Source organism: Natator depressus, chromosome 2 (assembly GCF_965152275.1).
Source record: "Natator depressus isolate rNatDep1 chromosome 2, rNatDep2.hap1, whole genome shotgun sequence".
NCBI lineage: Eukaryota > Metazoa > Chordata > Testudines > Cheloniidae > Natator > Natator depressus.
In genome coordinates, this window is record NC_134235.1 from 147,012,059 (window position 1) to 147,033,448 (window position 21,390).

The 21,390-nt window shown below is 42.3% G+C and overlaps 1 protein-coding gene across 2 annotated transcripts; it reads left to right on the plus strand.

Moving 5' to 3' along the window:
* Positions 1-654: 654 nt before the first annotated feature.
* Positions 655-8,144, plus strand: IRX1 (iroquois homeobox 1). 2 transcript variants are annotated; one of them, XM_074945097.1, is made up of 4 exons: positions 655-687; positions 5,756-6,770; positions 7,247-7,319; positions 7,673-8,144. In XM_074945097.1, exons 1-4 carry the CDS (start codon positions 670-672, stop codon positions 7,728-7,730), a joined length of 1,164 nt encoding a protein of 387 aa, XP_074801198.1. In that variant the 5' UTR covers positions 655-669; the 3' UTR covers positions 7,731-8,144. The 2 variants fall into 2 exon arrangements, with proteins under 2 accessions (XP_074801198.1, XP_074801197.1); XM_074945096.1 differs by lacking the exon at positions 655-687 and adding an exon at positions 2,637-2,906.
* Positions 8,145-21,390: the final 13,246 nt, after the last annotated feature.

Here is a 21,390-nt window from a genome sequence, read left to right on the forward strand (position 1 = left end):
TTAGAGAGCTTTTGTTCTTCTCCTCCGTTTGAGGCTGGTAGTGGAGGGGGTAGGGTCTCTACCTGTAAATGGTAGAGAGGGTAAAAAGGAAGTTTAGCCAAGGTCTCGATGGAAAGGTTTCCTGGAGAGCGGGGAGGAAAGGGTTAGCCCGGAAAAGAAAAAGCAGGGGGAAAGACGCACTTCAAAAAAACCTGGACACTTGCAATCATTATCTGTGCTATTAGCATGAATGATATTAGTGAGTGAATTAGTGAATCTTTGGCTGATCAGAGAGAAACAGAGGGCAAAATAGGCATGTGAAATATTATAAATGTTATATTGTGAAATATGATATTATAAATAAAAGCACAAATAAGGAGTCCTTCCTTAGAATAAGTGTTCGCAATAAGGTTGGAAAGTAAACGAAATTACTGCAAATGCTTTCTTCCAAAAATCAGTGTGACGTCCTTAAAACAAAGGGTTTTGCAAAGTGTAACCAAGTTCAGGTCCAAATGGTTCTTTTGCCTTTATTTCCCTTTAGTCTCTCCTTTCAGGCAAAACTTCATACCCACTTTTTTCTTCTTTATAACAAAGAAAGGAGCTTGGACTGTCGTGTTTGCACAGGACTAAGCCTGCATGTGAATGTGGAGCGGGGGTTGCTTTAACCCACTCGGCTCCCTGTGCCCGGGGATGCAGGGATTAGCCCAGGTGAGTGCGCCTTGTGCTTCCTGCTGTTGCTGTTAAATCTTTCCTGAACACTGGTCTCACATGGATGGGACCTGCCTGCGAGAAGAGAGCGCGTGGGGTCCCTGTCATAGCCCAAACAAAGCTCCGAGAGGGACTCGCTGCGGCGTGGCGGGGCAGGGGAACCCCCCTAGTAACGTGTGAACTAGAATGTAGTGGCAGGGACTTGAGAGGATCTGGGCGAGCTCCCAGCAAAGGGCACGGCGATATAAGGAGAGAGGTGACCTTAGGAGAGCGGAGAACCGGAGGGGTCGAGTGGAACCCCCACTAGACAAGTGGAAGAAAATGTTCCAAGGAGGGAAGCCCCTGGACCTGACACCACTGCCCCGGCAGGGCAGGCGCACCCAGCCTAACACCCGCGGGTCTTCGGGGCTCAGCAGTGGCAGGGCACAGGGAGGAGAAGCCCCGCGGCAGAAAAGGGAAAGTTAGTTCCGCAGCAGCCCCCGCGGTGCCCGGGCTAAAGCGCAGCCAACGCGGGCAGGCGGGGCCACTTCTCACATCCTGAGACTAGACGGACAAATAGCCACCACAAATCGTTTCTTTAAGGCAGCTGGGTCTCCAGCTACATCAGCCCTCCAGACAGTGGGTTCTTTCCCTCCTGCTGCAGGGCTTGTTGTAACCAAATGAGAAAGGAGGCGGGGGCAAAAAGCTTGTTTTAAAAAATAACAACACCCTTCCAACAACTCATTTCCTCTAGGTCCCTACTGACTCCAGGGACCTTGAAAGTTTGCAATCTGAAAAAAAAAAAAATCCAGCGGAGCACCCCGGTTGATTTGCTGGATTATTTATGACTAATGTTCTGGTTGTTGCTGCAATGCTGCTGATATTGGTACTGAATGTCACTCAGGTGGGATGAAGCGGGGGAGATCAAGTGATATTTGTAGCTAAAGGTTTCTGGGAAGAGCTGCTAGAAAAGGTTGCCCCTAATATGAGTTTGGGAGGAGGTGGGGAAAGGCGTTGTGCTGGTTGCTATAGTCAGCATTTTTTTAGTGGTAAATTGTTACCAGTCGCCTGGCTGCAAAGCCCCCTTTCCTCCCACGCCACTCTCATTTGTTCCGGAGCCTGGCGACGACAAGGGGGACTCAGTGTTAAAGGTGGAAAAAAAACAGCAGTACAGTTGTTTTTGTTAAAAGGGGACACACTAAGGCTGCAAAACAGCAAAACCCCAATGTTGGACAACTGTAAAATCGTGTAGACAGGTTGTCATACAGCAGTGGGGGCTTTTCTGAAAGGAGCCCATTGCTAAACATTAAATACACACACACGCAAGGCGCAGCAGCAGAGCAGCTGCGCGGGCGCTCTCTCTCTCTCTCTCTCACACACACACACACACACACATCAAGGAAAGTGGCCGAGCTGGGCTTGAACACCACGTGCTTCGCCAAGGGGGGTGGGTGAGGAAGGGGCGGGGCTTGCTGCTCAAGTGGCTGCCAATCAAAGCATCAACTTCAAATTGTATCTGAAAGATCAGCCTAGGACCTAAGGGCAGACACATCAGTTGGAGCTCAATTGTTGATCAGATCACATCTAAGGGATTTAGGAGCGCAGAAGAGCCGAGATTTGAGGAAAGACACCCCACTGAATCCATCCACACTCCTCCTCCTCCTCCTCCTCCTCCACACCCACATTACAATACAGCTCTGACAGAAAGAAATCAGAACGAAACAGAAAATTATCAGATCGCTTTTCCTCTCGCCCAGCCTGACTTCTGTAAAAAAAAGAAAAAGAAAAAATAGAAAAGGCACGAGGGAGAGAGACCCGAACCAGCCGGGTTTGTTCCGCCCCCCCCCCCCCCAGCTCCGGCTGCTCAGTTTCCCTCCTCCCCCTGCCTTCTTTTTTCTTTTTTTTCTTTTTTAAATTCCTTCCCCCCCACCCCCCTTTTATACTTCTGCTGCCGCCGCCGCCGCCGCCGTGTTTGCGCCCTGGAGATGTCCTTCCCCCAGCTGGGCTACCCGCAGTATCTCAGCGCCAGCCAGGCGGTGTACGGGAGCGATCGGCCCGGGGTGCTGGCTGCCGCCGCCGCCGCCGCCGCTGCTGCCTCGGGCCGGCCTGGGGGCGCGGAGCTGGGGAGCGGCTCGGCTGCTGTCACTTCGGTGCTGGGTATGTACGCGAGTCCCTACAGCGCCCCCAACTACAGCGCCTTCCTGCCCTACACCGCCGACCTCAGCCTCTTCTCCCAGATGGTAAGTCTCGGGCGCTGCTTCCCTCACACCCCTTCCCTTCCCTTCCCTTCGCCCTCCTCCTTCCCTCGCTCCGGTCTGGGCAGGAGCGGGACGGAAAGGCTGGGGCGTTTGTCCCGCGTTTCTCCCTGGCGGTGGGGGTGGGGGGAGATCTGTGGTCGTGCCACAGAGATGGAGCCCACTTAGCAAACTGCTTGAAGCAAAGGAAAGAGCCCGCCTGAGTAACTTTCCGTGCTCCCGGACGTTAGACACTTTCTCCCTCTGCAGATCCCCAGAGGGGTGCTGCTTTCCTGCGCTCCGAGGTGCTCGTGTGTGTGTGTGTGGGGGGGGGGGTGCGATGACCGAAGACCCCAGCAGACAGGAGAGAGGGGTCTGGTACGGAGAAAGTGTGTGTGTATGCGGGGGTGTCTCTGGGCACTGGGCTGATCGGCCGCTACTCCAGCCGGGAGCAAACTCCACATAATTTTATTCTTGGTAGTGGATTTGCTGGGCAGGAGTCCTGTCCTTGTGGTTGGATTACCCTAGCAACTTAACTTTCCGTTTAGGAAAATTACGAATGATTTTTTGTTGTTATTTAAACCGGCTTTAATAATATTCCTTTACCACCTTTCCGCCTGATAATTTTATTTGACGGGGGAGCTATAAACGAGTCCGTTTGTAAAAGAGAAAACAAAAAGACTAGAGAGCATTCTAAAGTAGTTGGCGTATTTCCTTACTTCAGACGTTTTGCTCAAGGCTTAAAATCGCCTGTTTAGTTGCATGTACGTTTTTATACATTATTTTAAGCTTCACAGATTTAATTTGCATCAAGTAAAATAGTGTGTCTACACTGAAGCAGAGAACTACATTGTCATTAATTTGTCTATAACATTTTTTATTATTGTCCTTGGATTTGTTGCTAGAGAATTTACTCAATGAAAAGCGAAACAGATCAGTTTGTAAATTACCTTTTACCTGTGGTTTTGTTGAAATATTTTCTTACTGATAGATAAAATATCTGAATTTCTGAGTGATGACGTTCTTAGGTTTCGATTTATTTTTAAACACCTCTTAACCCCCTCCTTCTGCTTTCTCCCCTCCCCCCAGTAAGGTATAGGATGTGAATATTTATAACTATGCACACGTAAGGAATCTATTGTGCAGGTTCTTTAAAAATGTTATTTGAACAAGAGAAGACATTTGGAATGAGGTCATTTTATGATAAAATCATTTTTACAAATAATTTTTATTATAAAACGCATTTAAAATTTTACCTCTATTTTGCTAATACAGTAGAAGTTGACACAGAAGCAGTGAGTGATTTGCAAATAGCTCCTTCAAAAGAATTCCCAACAGAGATTACAGAGACATATAATTTCAGATACTGTAATAAAAAACAACGGAATAAAGGGAGTGTAGAAAGACTACTCTGTGACAAATTATAATAAACATTACATCTGGCCTTTTAAAGATGGCATTCTTTTCTTTGTGGACTGTGTATAACCCTGGCCTATGAAATTAAAATACTAGGTCTTTTTCAGCTGCCCGCCAAAGTTAAATCAGTTTCTTTGCAAAGACATTTGATACTTTTTGAAAACTAAAGACGTTTTGAACTTTTATTTTTTCAAAAAAGGCTTGTATAACATTTTGCAAGTGTTAAGACTATGAATATAGTCAAGCATAAATAGAGCAAGGTTGTATTGAACAGAACAAAACCAGAAATACAAGGTGGTTTCCGCTATTAAAATATTTAAGAATATTCCCATTTGCTACTTGCAAAGATATTTGTATGTTTGCATAGAGTGGCAATTCTTAAAACGGATGGTAATATCCTGGTTTAATATCTGGGCTTTTTATTATTTGGAAATCAAGAGGTAAAATATTATGTGACCGTCTGAACAATTTGAGATAATAATGAGGTCTAATGAGCTTGTTAGAAAGATAAAATGTTATTTACCAAAACACCTGATGGGATAATTTGACTTGCTGTGTTTTACTACTGATGATAAAAAGAATATTGATTGCAAATAAATCACCACCTCTAAACGCTCGCAAACAATTTTCTCAGATCAGAGTAAAACTTAAGAGATAAAGTAACTGTATGCATATATATCATAAGTATGAATCCGTCTCCATTCCAGCGAACAAGGGCTCTTTTCTAACCAGTTAATATTTTATAGCACACGTCTGAGGTTTGTGTGTGCGTGTGAAATATCTCACATTTTAGTGTTTACGATTCAAAATCGCATGTTACCTTTCTCGACTAATTTAACCTGTTAGCAAACTACTTTTTGAGATTGATTTGGGGCTAAATAAAGATGCTTGGGATTTAAGTGTGACATACCCATAGCTATTTTGAAAATAGGTATATTATTAATATGTGTTGATGTTAAATATGTAAGTGTGAGGTCATCTCTCCTTTTTGCTGCGTGCTTATTTTAAATACACAATAAAATTGACTCGTCGAGATAAATGTGAAAACATTAAATTTGCATCGTTTGATTTGATTTGCCTGGGGGTGAGGGCTCAGAGGGTTGAGAAGTGGTGGAGGAGCAGAAAATAGGTCTAACGTTTAGCAGATCCCTGTGCAGTCACTCTTCCTTTTCACCACAAGAAGGGGAGTCATCTGGGAACAGTTCTGTTCAAACTAAATGTGAATAACCTAGAATGAGGAGGCCAAAGTTTTGCTGTAAAGACCCCGTGCTGTATTCTAGAGGCGTATTTATGCCTCATTCCTGCCGGTGTACTGAGGGGAAAGACGGATCTCTCTTAAGAAGGGAACAAACTGCAGCAGCAACATATTCAGGTCTGTTAGAGACATTAACGAGAGAACTCATTTTCTTTTCTTCTCTGCTTGTCTGAATGTGTTGCAGGGCTCCCAGTATGAACTGAAGGATAATCCAGGTGTCCACCCTGCTACCTTTGCTGCCCACACTGCCCCTGGCTATTACCCCTATGGACAGTTCCAATATGGGGACCCAGGGCGGCCCAAGAATGCCACCAGGGAGAGCACTAGTACCTTGAAGGCCTGGCTGAATGAGCACAGGAAGAACCCCTACCCCACCAAGGGGGAGAAGATCATGCTGGCCATCATCACCAAGATGACTCTCACCCAGGTCTCCACCTGGTTCGCCAACGCTAGAAGGAGACTCAAGAAGGAGAACAAAGTAACTTGGGGAGCAAGGAGTAAGGACCAAGAAGATGGTAACCTCTTTGGGAGTGACAACGAGGGAGACCCCGAAAAGAACGAAGACGACGAAGAAATCGACCTGGAAAGCATAGACATTGATAAAATCGATGAGAATGATGGGGAGCAGAGTAATGAAGAAGAGGAGGAGAAATCTGAGCTCCTGCGACAAAGCAGCGAAGATGAACATTTGGAAAAAGAAAAGGGTTTGTCATTGTCAGAATCTGAAGGTCTCAAACCCAAAGACTCTTTCTCCCTGGTAAAGGAGGCCTCTGACAACAGTACACGAATCATAAATCCCAATGGACAGAATAATTTACAGGTGCCACCTCACAGCAAACCCAAGATTTGGTCTTTGGCAGAGACAGCAACCAGCCCTGATGGCGCCCTGAAGTCTTCCCCTCCTCCTCCTTCTCATTCCCAGGTTAACCACACTTCCGCCCAGATTCAGCATCCGGCTTTCCTCCCTAGCCATGGACTCTACACATGCCAGATTGGCAAATTTCACAACTGGACAAATGGGGCTTTCCTCACTCAGAGTTCCCTGTTAAACGTGAGGTCTTTTTTGGGAGTAAACCACCATCATGCTGCTCATCATAACCACCATCTTCAGCCCCAGCAACAGCCTTCTGTATTAACAGCAACCCTGGGAGCCCTAAGCAGTGAAAAACCTACAGAGAGGACCAGTCCCAAACACATAGGTAATGCACCAAGCAGCGATGTCCGGTGGAGAGCTGTTTATTTTTTTTTAATGGTGCTTTAGCTTCAGCCTTGTTGTAATTCACTGTCTTTAACGGACTTCCACCTACTGTACTCTAGGGCTGAATTTAGCGTCTTAAGTAACATACATTAGTGTCTTTCATGTAGAATACTACCAGTCACACACCAGGCACCTCAAAAATAAGTTAAAATCGTTAGGGTAGCGCTATTTAACTTGTCCCCGGAGCTTTCCCTTGTTTTGTTGTTTAGTTCAAAGCCCTCGGCTTCAAAGTGATTCAACAACAAAACAAAAACAAACAAAAAATGTGGCAAGAATATCTTAAATCTGCTTTGAAACAACAAATAATCAATGAAGGCAAGACAAACGTGAACTGATACCTATATGTCTGATTAGCTACATGTGTGAGTGCGCGTATGTGTTTCTCTAAGATATTTCTTGGGTTTTCTTTTCCTCCAGAAAGAGAAAATGCACCAAGGACTGAAACCCCACCCCAGCAGTTAAAATCGCCTTTCCAGCCTGTCCGTGACAAGTGAGTTATTCTTCACTGAAGGAATGTTACTTATGTGACACTGAGTATTTGAATAATAAAGACTAGTTATAACAACTACTCATCTTCATACTAATACATAAAACAACAAGAAGGATAATACAGCATTTCCTGCTGTAATCCTTTCAAAGGTAGAATAATTTACAACTGTCCATAGCCAGTTTGTAACTTTTCTGAAACTTAACAAATCTCAACTATCTTTTGGCATTTATGTCCTCGAAAAATATTTCTGTGTAGTTAGCTAATGTTAGGCAGTTATATCAACAGACAGACACCATAGCGATGCTTTCACTCTTTTTACTGATAGACTGTTGCGTCTTTTTCCCCCCTTACAGCTCTTTGGCTCAGCAAGAGGGAACACCGCGAATTTTAACAGCTCTCCCTTCTGCTTGATTAAATGGGTTGGTGAAAAAAATATTTCAGAGACTGGTATAAAGGACAAAAAAAAATTGAAACGATATCTCCTATCAATCTCTCTTTGCAATAAGGTGGTGCAAATCCATAAAAGCGATCACACAAATCTGTAGATGGATCCCCCTTCTCCACTGTACCATTTCAGATCGTGTTACTCTAACCATTCTTGAATTATTTGTTTGGTAAATGTTTCCCATGTGTTTGCGTTTTTTTCTGTATATAGAGTGATTTCAGATTGTAAATAGGGCGTCAGCAAAACTTGTCTAAATCATATATTTTGTCTAATAAACTAAATGAAATTATGAAATCTCCTCAGGTATGTATTTTTGTTGTTGCAGAATTTAAACTTAAATTAAACATCTAATCAAACATTTATTGTTTTCCTCCTAAATATTAGAGAATTTTTCCTTCGGTAATTGTACCTTAAAATCATCCAATTGAGGCTTTTTGCTTTACTGTTTGTGAAAGGCATATCCTCTAAGCCAAGCTGTGAATTTTGTATTTCATACATGTAAATTTAAAGAACTGAGTGCAATTTTTTGTTGGCTAGCTAGATGATAATTATCCTTTCAACAAGTAAGGGACAAAAATGCTCAGACACATATGATCTTCTAAAGTGTAGGTGGTTTTATTTCCAGTTACTCTATACAATTAATTTTTGAAAGTAAAAAAAAAAAAAAAAAGAGAGAGAGAGAGAGAGAGAGAGAGAGAATGAACTTCACTAACATATAACTTGACTTTAAAAATCACTTTATAAATTGGATCGCCCGTAAATTGTGTATTTAGTCCATATTTTGGGCTAAATGGGAAAATAGTGGAATAGGAAATTGTGCTTTGATTTTTGATCCAGTTATTCTTAAACAGCTACAGAGGAAATGGAACTTTTGAAAGATGTTTCCACTTGAGATTTAGTAAAATCTTAATAGAAAATAGGGGAAAATGAAATTGCAGCTACTGCACTTTCCCAGAGTGTGTGTTACAAGTTTCTGTGCTTTTGGTTAGAAGGAGCCAGAAGAAAAAAAGAAGCTACCAGTTTATATAGGCGTGGTTTAGATTGGCATTAATCTTCCAAAGACAAACCGTTACAATTTGTAATATTTTCAGTGTTTCCTTCTTTTTATTCTCCTAAAAGAGAACACGAAATGAGCATTGAGGTGCTAATAAGCTACCAGATGGTTGCTGATGGTGGAAAATGGAAAGAAGCAGCTGGGAAAGTCATTAAGAAATAATGTGGTGACGCCCTATCCAAACTGAACAAACCTCAGAACAGGAGTTGTCTGAAACAAGACTAGATATTGAAATAAAATATTAATAAAATCCCCATCAAGGTTCAGAACATTGGTCTGGGTTTAGCTGCAATATCATTGAACGCAAAGATGGTTTCTGTGTAAACTACTGCTCAGAGATATGTTTACAAAGAAGTGAAGATGATTGAGTTTTATTTTAAATTTGTTAAAAAGGAATCATATTCTTGCAAGAACCGGCGCGGAATATGTGCGGTGTTTGAAATGTATGTTGCGCTTCCCCCTCCCGGGAAAGCCGTTGATTTTGACGCACTTTTCAGGCTTTTAACATACAACCTTTTTAATGTTTTTAAAAACCCTAATCAACTCTACCTTTCTCATATTAAACTTTTCCAGTTTCAAACAAAAATACAGCTTGGTTATTTCGATAGAGTGCGGAGCACTTGAATGAAGGAGATAAACCGTTAAGAATTTCATGTAAATCATCCAACTTTCTGAAAGCCAGTTACAGTACCAGCTAACTGCTGGTATAAACTTGACCGAATAGGATCCTGCTCAATAGCAAGGACATAGAAATAGCTGCAGGTCGATGCGCGTTGTCCCCGACATACTTTCCTTGGGTCCGATGTTCCTTGCTCATTCATAACATAATTACCACTGCCCTCAGTGGTAGATCCGGGCACTCAGGGAATGCAGGATCGGACCCTCTTGCTACACACTTAGCTTTCATAAACTGGCATCTTTCATTTAAAAAGCATACAATGCTGCTCTGTGAAGCTAAGCAAACAAGGTGGTGCCAAATTGGCTTGCGAGGAGAAGAGGGAGATTACTTTGCTTCATAAGAGGGGACTTTAATTGTTGAGAGCTGGAGGGTGGGGGAAGGTGCGCGCGCGCCTGTGTCTGCACGTTATAAGGGTTTTGGGACTGGAGACTGTGGATCACTTGCACTTGAGCTGCCGAACTGGGGAGTCATCTTTCTTGGGAAGGCTCGCAGCGCCCTCTGTGGGTAAAAGGCAGCAGAGTCACCTTCCCTGAAGCAATATCACCCAAGGGGCGGAGACAGACTTGCCCTTAAGCTTGTATAAAACAGTTTTCAAGGAGGGTGCGTGTGTTTGTTTAAATACAAACGAAACTACCCCATATCTAGATGATAAAATGAAATAATAATTCTATAATCATATTATGTGACGATAATAGTAATAATTAACAATAATCACTCTGTTGCCCATCAGCAAGCTTTGGCCATTTTTCCTTGGCGTCTCATTGTCTCAATTGCAAAGTCTGTCACAGATTATTTTCATTTACTCTTTTGCAGATTTTCGAAGGTTTTTCAATGCTTTATGAAAAACCGGATTACAACCTTAAAATACCGTAATATCAGTTTTTTTCCGCCAGCGCTGGCTCAAAGCTCGGCGTGGAGGTAAATCCTCACCCCTGCCCTGTGCCAGAGGTGAGAGCAGAGTCAGCACCGATTGACATTTCCCCCAATTAAACTCGTTTCACTTACTAATGAAACAACAGCAACAAGATCTCCACATGCCCCCCACCCCCCTTTTCGATCGTATGCTAAACTTTCAGGACCGCTAGGGAGTTGTGTTTCACTGCAGTCTGCAGGGGTGCATTTTGGTTGCTGGGATCCTCAAATCAAACAGGCGTTCAGCTCAAACAATTTGTGCAATTCAATCCAGTTGCGTTTTTAGGACATTCCCAACGTTTGCTAAAAGGACAGTGCTTCAGTTCCGAATTAAGACCAGAAAAATAATGGAAACTGACCATGAAAATGTGGTCTTTCTTGAAAATGAAATAACGCTTCGGTAGGTATGTCCATAACACCTGGCACTCCTGGAGCGTAAAAAGAGTTAGTCTAGGTTTAATAACCTGTAGGGGAATAGGTAATTTAGGGATTTTTTCCCTATTGACTTTCAAAATAGTTATTTTTCTTCAAGCAAGTTTCCATTACAGTCAGCCAGCCCGTCTGTCTGTCTCTGTGTATGTGTATTTGTATATTTCATTATGTCACTGGGTCTTTTTGACAAAAGATCACAAATCCCAAGGATCGTATATTCTCTGCGCTGTGTAATATATCGATTTTCTTTGTATTCTTGTTTATCTCTGGTGCGTGGAGAATACATGCGGCGGTATTTATGTTTGGCGTGTAACACTAGAATTACCCTGGAATGTTTATAGGTAGAGGAACTTTAGCAAAGGACTGTATTGAACCCTAAAAGACATTTTTTAGAAACCAAATGGTTATATCGTATGTTTAATTTATCACGTAGGTAACGCTAGAAATGATAGTTTATGCCATTTCTCTGGGAAATATTTTGCAGTTTCTGTTATATTTTCCACGTTCCTAAAAATCCGAGTACCAGATGTATATATGGGAATAATATAGTGCATTTGGAGTTTAAAAAGAAAAAAACAATCTTAATTGTGCTTCAAGCTGATAAAAGCAAACTGGAAAATGGTACTTTCCTACTTTTTCTTTCTAGTTAATATTTACGGGACCAATCCTGATACCGATGAAGTCCATAGCAAAATTTCCACTTTTTTCAATGGGAGCAGGATCGGGCCCCCTTTTTTTCTTTTAAGACAATCAGCAAACATCAAAATACTTTCCCTTATAATTAAATTTCTGTATGTTTTAACAATCCCTCACCTCCTTAGGATAGAAAGTAATTAGTTTCTCCCCTCTATTATTTGTTTTGGCATTTACAGACGAGATCAGAAACCTAAGGTTGTAAAGAGAAGACGTTACAAACTTTATATGATCTTGAGTACAGCGAACTACCTGAAATTAATATACTTAAAGCAAACGGAATATTTGTTGGGGATTTAGCTTTTCCATAGGTACACAAAGTTACCAAAAGTGCGTGTGTGTGTTTATGCCTGTGTGTATTTTAAACTCTTTTTTCTAAAACAGAAGTCTGTATTTTTAATGATTATTTTTCAGAAAAATCGGAAAAAGGAAAGAGGAAATTCGTAGACTGCAAGTGCTTAAACTGATTCTCTCCTATATTGTGGGTCCCTTTCAGTTATTGTTACTCCTTTAACGTTTGGTTTATTTGTGGCTGTTTGCTCAAGAACTGGTCAAACTTTGACCAGTTCCAAGCCTGAAGAAGCCAAACTGTCGCTGCCAATCTGAATTAACCCCCGTTTATTGTATGTGTTTGCTAATGACCGTTCTCAGACTGGTTCTGTTTGAAGCTCCCCCTTTCTGTGCAGTGCACACACAGAAGCTGGCTCCAGCGAACAGAGTCAGAGCCTTGGTTGTGGTGGGGAGGGAGATTCAGCGAGAGGTCAATGTCCAGCCGTAATCATTGATCGAGTTAATGCTCTCGGTAACTTTCATTGTGTGATCATGTTTTCCCTTTCTCACGCGCGCCGATCAATTATTCACAAGCACATTTATCTCCCCAGCAATATGGAGAATTCATATTCATATCTCTGTTTTAGTGGCCTGACACTGATTAATGTAATATGCACCATGGCTCCAAGTGCAGCTCCACTCTATGAATCATGCACTATAAAGTTTCAATCGTCCTTGTAGATGAGACTATTACAAAGGGTGCAAGCCGAGGGGGCGGGGGCGGAGCTGCTCGAGAGAAAAGTCTCTTCATAGCTGTGGGCCCCTGTCCCTATGTTAAACAGGCTCTTATTTAAATAACCCCACGACTGATTAGGAACAATAAGGGTCCTTCATTAGTTCCGTCTGCAGGGGATCCCCACTCACTGGTGCCGGCAGAGCATGGCCGCAGGTCCAGAGCCTCGGGCAGCCTGAATCTGCCTCGTAATGCCTCTCCCTCCCCCCAGGCGCGTAGCTCCCCAGCGCTGACCTCCCCCCGTACCTCTCCGTGCCCCGCAGCTGGCGGGAGGAGGCCGGGGGCAGCCGCCGCCGGGGGAAAGCGGGGTGGGTGCGGGCGCCCGTGCGGTGTAGCACGGACCTGAAAACCTGCGGCGGGGAAGCGCCTCTCGTGAGCCCTCTGCAGGGCAGGCCGGGGACCGGGTCCTTGCCGCCTCCAGGCCCCGCTGCCGGAGGGAGGGCCGCGGACAGGCCGACGTCCGGCCGATTATCTGGGGCGGAGACGCTCTGCCCTCCCCATGCCCTGGAGGGCCGGAGCGTGAGGCTGCGGGAGTGAGGCCGCAGGCCCTCTGGGCTGCGCTCGTTAAAGGCGGGGGGACCCGTGTCGGTCTCAGAGCCCGGCGTGCTGCTCCCCCTTCCCCGGCCATGCTGCTGCAGACTCCAGCCCCGCCGTGCAAGAGGCCGGCTGTGGCCATTTAGCGGCCACGTCCGGCCCGGGCTTGAATCAGTTATAAAAGGCAAGGAGTGTGGCGAGCGCTGTCCCCAGGGGGCAGAGGTTGAGCCTGGCCCCTGCCGCCGCAGCCCCCCCGCACCGGGCACCGCCACCAGGGCAAACGCCGCGGGCTCTCTGGCGGGGCCGTTAGTAAATGCCCGGGTTGGAGACCGACCACACGACATTACAACTGTAGGCCGCCGTGCCCCCAGCGTGAGCCTGCTTAGCCCCAGCATGTGGCTGCGGGAGCCTTGTATCTAAGCAGGGAAGGTGGGGTTAACGAGAGACCCAGCCCTGGGCACAGCACAAGAAGCAGTTTCCAATTGGCTTTGAAAAATTCTCAGATGATCTTAAAAGGCGAGGTGTAAAGAATAGCTCGAGCTGGCCCGGTGGTGTTGGAGGGACGTTAGGCGCACACAGTGCAAACAACCGCGAGAAAGGACTAATGAGTAATAAATGACTTGCGGAAGGATTGGTCAAAACTTGAGTCTTCAAGTACATTTTTCTACTGGTTTGAGTTCAGGGAGAAGGTTGCTTTAATCCCATGACCGCCTCCTGCTTAAACCCTACATTTTGGGCTAACTGCCTCCCATCAGGCCAAAGTCAAAATGTCGAACAAAACCTAGCGGGGACATAATACATAAATATAATAAAATAATAATAGTAATAATAATTAATGCTATATTAGGAATCATAAAAGCCACACAGTATACCAAATTAACTTTTCACCATGAATAACGTTCTGAATCATTTTAGTTTCCTTAATCGGGCTATGGATGATGTATCCCCATAAATGTGAAAAACATCAGGTTTATGTGGGTTTGTAGCAACTTTGAGTCCCTTTTCTTTATATAAGGAAGGGCAGTGGAGGTCATAGGGCACTGAACTATCTTGCTAACCATTTTTGCTCTCAGAGGCACTACACTATGTCAGTTTTCAGGTTGCTCAGTTTTACATTTATGCAGTAAATTTTACCTGGACCTAACAAATCAAGTAAAACGCTGGAACATGTAGTAAATATGGCAGTGTGACATGCTTTCCAGTGAAAAGGTATATAAATGACTCTGGGCTAGGTTGGTGTTCCCAATTGTGTGGTGCCCCCATGCAGTTTCGTTCATAGCTTGCCCATAAAACCAGCCATGTGTACAGGAATCATTGAAAACGTACCAGGAGACTGAAAACACCATAGAAATAGGTATTCAAAATTTAAGACTTAGAAAATATGAGCTCTTAAAACTAAATGTTGTACTTCTGTAAGGAATTAATTTACTTGAATTCCCTCATCATCATTAATATTGTTTTTGGCTCTCCTTTTGTATATATGAAGAGCATACATGCATGGGTGTTTGTAAAAACAGAACGTGGAAATTAAAGCATTTATCTGATTTTACTTACTTTAATTAGCATTTCAGACATCCTTTATGTATGATATCGAAACTTGTTTCCCTGCATGTTTAATGCGGTATCAAAAGAATACAACAAACTGCTTGTTTAGTTTAACAATGAAAACTCAAGACACACTGAGTTCCATGTAGTGCTTCTCTTAAGAGATTAGAAAACACTGGAGCAAACTTCATGCAGAATTAAAGGCGAGTTTTAAACGTAACATTCATTTTTATTCTAGATTTATGGCTGACCCATAGATAATGAAAGGTTTTATTTTGAGTTGTTGGCCCCACACAATGCATTGTCCTTTGTTGCCGTACAAGTGGCTCTTTCCCTGTGCTGTCTACGGTTCAAATACAATGAAACAATCCATTTATTTTGTTGGCGAATTGCAGCACAAAGTGAGGTGGTCAGTGTTGAAAGTTTATCACTGTCTTGTCCCTTTGGCAGAGGCAGAGTATTCACACACCCTCTGCCCCAGTACACAAATGTCAGGCTTTTTGCAGGCTGCTGTTTTCCTTTTGAAGATGCCGATGGTGTCTCTGATCCACTAATCCATTTATCCAGTTTCATGAGTGCATTGGCTGAATACGTTCACAATAGTCTTGCCCAGCTGGAAACAACAAGTCAGTGAGTCCAAGCGGCACACCCACCAATGCCTGATCGCACTTTCAGCTGAGACTTTGGTACTTGCCTCAAAAAACAGAATGACGTGCTTACACTGAGATCTTCCCTTCCCTTTTAAACAGAAGTGTTATTTCCCCTCTATAACATGTCCCCTCTGTAACATGCTGGAGGCTTATATTATTTTCATGATATTCGACAGTGCCAAAGAGGTTTGAAGCATGCTTGAGAAAAAATTGCTTCGGGGACTCTGCAAACAAGTGCATATTAAAGAAGCTGGTCAGTTTCTGCCCAGGGGAAGATGTGAGGGAACTGGCTTCTATTTGTGTTCAGTGTTGCTCCGCTCTTTGTCAGATTTTTTTATTACATTTTAAAAGTATGTTTAATAACAAGGGTTATTGGTAATAACAGAATATCTGAAAATATTAAATACATTTGCGAGCTTGTATAAGAAAGAACTTAAAAGGTGGTCGCTGCGCAGAATGTTAAAAAGATCTCACAATGAAGTGATTAACATTTTTATGAATAAAATTAATCACGCATTAACTCTGCAGCTCAATACATCTGAATGCCAAATGTTACACAGCAGCCCTTTTCCCTAAACCCAAGACTTTTGGGCGTATTATTGACTCACATCACACACTCGTCTATTAGGACTGGCAGTGTATTTAGGAGAGACATTTTAATAATGTGCATTTAAATTTGGGGCAAGCAAGTAAATGGAGTTGGGGGGGGGGACAAACCCTGGGATTTTTCTTTTGGTGTGTGTGCTGTTAGGCACATAAAACGTGTTAGGCAAACTGTCAAGAGGGGCAAGTGATAGGAGAAAAAGAGAAGTTTATGTACAACTCAGAGAAACAAATAGCAAAGTCACTATAATAAACAGTGTTCAGAGAATTATGCTTAGCACTCCTTGGCACTTATTAGTGCTTTCATTGTTCTGGGCAAAGCTTATTAGGTTGTAAAATGGAAACTTACCCATTCTTAATATTTCCAGTGTGTCAGATAATAAAATGTGATTTTTCTTCTTCTGTTCTCTCTCCCCTCGCCCAATCTCTTACCACTGTGGTTTTGGGATTATTCCAGCAGGCTGTACAAAGGGAAGCAAAGGCATCTGAAGTGTCACTGTACAGCTGTGGCAAAGCAACAGAATTTCCATTTTGTTGATGCTCCCAGCACATGTGTGCAGCAGAAGGTGATATCAAAGGAGCCGTTCTTCCTCAGTTCTGCACATTATTTTTCACTGCTGTGGCGAATCTCTCTGAGCTCCGTGAACCAATAAAACAACGGTCCCTGTTTGAGTTGATATATTAATATTTACTAAGGATTTGCGGGGTCGGGGCTAAATGTCAGCAGATTGCTGGGGCAGTACTATGGGGAATAATTAAACAAATCTCAGAGCAGTTCAGCCTCCTAACATCTTTATTAATCTTTTTGAAACAGTATACTGAAATATTGCTTTCCCAACCTTAGTGAAGATTCAGGAGAAGTTTAAGAATAAAATCCTGGCTTGGAAGTATTTGTTTTTGACAGTTTCTTGGCCCCCTCACCGGCAGATGTTAGTTAGTTGGGAAGGCTATGAATTGTGTGAATTATCTCCAAGCTGTTGGGATTCTCACCTGCCTCTCTATCGAATTAATCTTGACCAACCTGCCAACCACAATAATATTGCTACTGTAAATTGACACCCAGATTAGCCTAGTTAAGGAGGTCCACTTGACCGCAAGAAGGTAGTGGGGGACCCCAATTCAGTATGCATGTCTTCCTTAGCTTGATTATAGCCAGCACTTTAGTACAACTTAGACAATTCTCTTTAATAAGCTTCATAATTAGTGTTGGGATGCCTCATTACAAGTCATTGCCTGTAGCAGTCCTAGGCCAAACAGCCCTTCTCAATCTGATTTTTTTTTTTTTTATCAGGCAGCAGGAGCTGTCTAGAGCTTTTTGTTTGTATAATGGGGACTTGCATTAAGCCCCCAGTGTAAAAATACCACAAGGAAATTAATTGCTTCTGTGCAGATTCATCACAGATGTGTTCTGTTGTGGGGAATGGTATATTTCTGACATTGCTCTACTGCTGTGAGCTGTGTAAAAATAATAAAATAAATTGAAAAGCTACCAATGCAAACATATTAGCATCAATATAGATTCCTTATGGCATAACTGAAAACAAGAGATTCAAAAAGTTTATCATAGGCCTTCAAGAGTCTCTTTGGTTTTGGGTTTTTTATGTGTAGGGCTTCCTCCTCCACCTCCTTTCTTTTACTGTACAGTATGTGTAAAAAAAAAAAAGGCAGTGAAGCTCACTAATAAAATGCACATGGCCACAAATTCTGTTTGGTAGTGGCTGATAGATGTGATACTTAAAATAACACACACTAGGAGTGTGGTGACTCAATGCAATAAGAAGGCTGACACACAAAGCTGCCCTCAAGGTCAGTGGTTTGTTATCTATCACTGTTGGTCAGGTTGTGAATCACAGCTGCAAGTTTCAGCAAGTTAAGGGGAGGAGGAGTATTGGAGGGCTTGCCCTGTGGAAAAGAAAAGCTGAACTGGTGGTTTGTCAGCCATGTCTAAACATCACCTTGCAGCTTCTGGGTAATGCCCATTCCCCTGTCACTAAAGCAGAGCTGGAAAGTGCCTTGATCTAGAAAGATACTCTGCTCTGATTTGCTTGCTAGAAATCAGGTGGAAAGGTGTAGGGTGTGCAAGACCACTACTGCAGAGACTTGCAATGAGAAACGAACAGCACTGCCCTCCATTTATTTGTTTCAGTCTGTTTAATCTCCTTTCTTCTTACTCTAGTTTTAACTTTGGGTTTATTCCTCTAGTGTAAATGCGTCCATCTAATGCTGTCTCTCTTAATAACTCTTCATTAAAATTGGCCTGCATAACTATTACAATAATGGAACACATATTTAGAACACAATAAAGATATGTTACTGTGTATTTTGGTGGTAAGAATTACTTGCATTGTTCCCATGCAGTTAAGAAGGAAGAAGGTCTGTATCTATCAATTTAAAGGGTAAAAACAAGCAAACAAACAAAAAACCAAACCAGCATTCAGCCTAGGTAGAAAAGCAAATAGAGCAGTAGCAGGTGTAATAAAGCAGTTGCAGTAATGAACCTCCCAGCCTGAATTGGATAGGTACACTCCACATGGAAAGTTCAAGGACATAGTTAATCTTATATACATAGGCATAGTGAACCCTGAAATCCTTTTCAGACATTAATAAATACACACCATTATCATAAATTTAAGGTTCTCAGAAACACATGTATTATTAAAGGTGATTGTGAGGAACTTGGGAATTACCAAGCCAGATCAGCCCAGGGGTCTATGTCGTCTAATACCCTATCTGGGACAGAGGCCAGTACTGATACTTCCGAAAAAGGGACAAGAAATGCAGCAGTGGGCATGTATTGCATAACATCCATTAGAGGAAATGTCCTCCTAGTTCTGATAAGTGACAGGTTGAGTCTACCATTATAAGGCCTTAAAAAATAATGTTTTGTTCATATGTATGTATGCTTTGTATTCAAGAATATCAAGGAGCAAACAGAAGATTCACAACCGTAAGTGAAAGAAGGAAGGTATTATTTATTTGTATTACAGTTCTTGGTCCCATTGAGCAAGGGTCTGTGCAAAGTAAGAGATAGTCCCTGTCCTGGGCAGTTTACAATCTCAACAGACAAGACAGACAAAAGATGTAAGAAAGGAAGTATTATTATTCCCATTTTACAGATGTGGAACTGGAGCAAACAGATTAAATGATTTGCCCAAGGTTATATAGGAATTCTGTGTCTGCGATGAAAATTGAACCATTTTACTCAATTACAGAGGTAAAATGATTTTCCAAGACCACAGAGTAAATCAGTGTCAGAGCCAGATTTAGTGCCCAGGTTTGCTGACTCACAGTCCCATACTTAGTTCATTAGGCCCTCCTATTCCAAAGTAATTTAGACCAGAATTTTCAAACATGACTCCCTAAAAGTTAAGCAACTAAATCCCTATTTAGCCATATATGTAAAAGTGGTCTGATGATCACAGATGCTGAGCACTGAGAGCTCCCATTTACACCCTTTGAAGTCAGTGGAACCACTTGCACAAGAAACGGTTACTCATGGAAGTAAAGCTTTGCTGGGTTTGGTCTGAAGATTCAGATTTTCAAAAATAGGAGCCTCAAATTGAGACTTGGATGCTCAACACTTTGGAAAATTAGGCAGCATAGTTCTGTGCCTAAATATGAATTTAGGAGACTAACATTAGTTTCCTATTCTTGAACATTATGGCCTATATCTATCTAATAAAAATCATTAGTCCAGATTAAGGATGAAATCATAACTAACTTTATTTTATAAACAGCCATTTTTTTGTGAGCTGCTTTGTAGAAAAAGAAAGCCTCTCAAATTCTGTGCAAATTTAGTTAATTTATTTTCCTACTCTGCATAAATATGCATCCAAACAAATTTTGTAAGATAATTAACAAATGGTTGGAAAACTTATACCAGAGATGTTAAACCTTGGAAAATAATGTTTTGTAAGAGAAATTCAAATGCTTGTCTCTGTACATTACTATATATATAGTGTTGCTGTTACCTGGGGTTTGCTGAACCCAAAACTATGGTAACTAGTCTTTGTTTTTCAGGTGGTTTCAAGACATAAATCCATGGAAACACAGCTCCTCCATCTGATAAATGATTGGTACACACAAGAGTGCTTTCCCACAAAAGTCCTTGTTTTTATCTAGTCTAAAGCACACATGTAAAATAACAATAGTTCAGAGCACCCCAGATATAGTTACCCAAAGTCTGAGATGGCGTTGTGTGGTTAGTAGCAGGGTTTTGGTGGTCAGCCTTCCTCCCAGCCACTGGGGAATTGAGTGTCAGTCTCCTAGCTTGTCGAAAACTTCTCCGAAGTTCTCCAAATTGCACATTCTAACTAATGTTTTTTATAGATTGCTCAAAACAAAGCACATAATTCATAGTAACCTCTAATGGGCTAACAATTTCTTAGCAACAGGGAAAACTCATAACTCTCCTTATCAGCAAAGCAACTCGCAGCATGAAACTTATGGTCACAGACACACAAATCCCAGGTGAGCTATCCACACTCCCTCCCATTCTCATGAATCTTTCACTTTATCTATCCTTATTAGAAACACTGCAGTGGTGTAGCTGTTTTGTCTGCTTAGGAATGGACCAAATTATTTTTGACTATGTGGTGTTCTCGCTTCCAATTAATGGTGGCTGAGTACACAAAATGGCTGCAGTTATGTCAAGTCCAGTTCTCTTGTAACATTGCCAGCATTTTTATGGAGTAAAAGGGAATCAGGTCCTTAAAGGAATTGTGATTTGAGTCCAGCTTCTCTCTTTATACAAGTGTACTTAGCCAAATTCCACTCTTTCTTCATCAGTGATTCCATTGGTGACTCCCCAAGTATTATCAAAGAAAAAAGAGAGAGAGGAGGAGGGAGGGGAAAAAACCCCCACCCACTACTAACTATCCTTTTTTAAAATTTGTACGATCTCCTATAGCTTTTATTCTTAGATTTTGGATCTTGTCCCAACACCTTATGCTCCTCTGTTTCTTTCTTGGTTTTCAATACTATCCACCTTAGAGCATTATTTTACTGTGTCTTTAAAAATATTCAGTTCTTATCTTTCAGTGACAATGCAGTTAAACGCTAAAGAGTTACGAAACAGTGGATTATGAAGAAGTGGTGCTAATATTAACAATTGCAGCCCATTTCTAGGCATCTGGGACTTTCCCAACCAATCATCAAGATCTTGGAAATCTTCTAATTTTGCTTAGTTGAATGCTAATTATCAAGAAAACAAGGAATGTGTGTGTGTAGGGCACAGGGAAACTGTTCCCTCAGGACCTACTAATGAGGACCCATTTATGGGTATGAGTTAATGCATATGGACAGAATATAAAGATGATGGCTTGTGGTGGCACTAGGAGATACACATCATCCGTACAAACTACATGGTGAATCCTCGAGGAAGCTAATGAAGCTAGATCCTGTATTAACTTTTGTGTGTCTCCTAACTCTGCACAGAGACAGCACTAAGGTCAAGGCAGAA

Bases quoted from the DNA above. Each gene is read 5' to 3' on its own strand.
- IRX1 (XM_074945096.1), top strand. From the start codon at position 2,652: ATGTCCTTCCCCCAGCTGGGCTACCCGCAGTATCTCAGCGCCAGCCAG. The intron at 2,907-5,755 runs GTAAGTCTCGGG...AATGTGTTGCAG, and splicing joins TCAGCCTCTTCTCCCAGATG to GGCTCCCAGTATGAACTGAA. The intron at 6,771-7,246 runs GTAATGCACCAA...CTTTTCCTCCAG, and splicing joins GACCAGTCCCAAACACATAG to AAAGAGAAAATGCACCAAGG.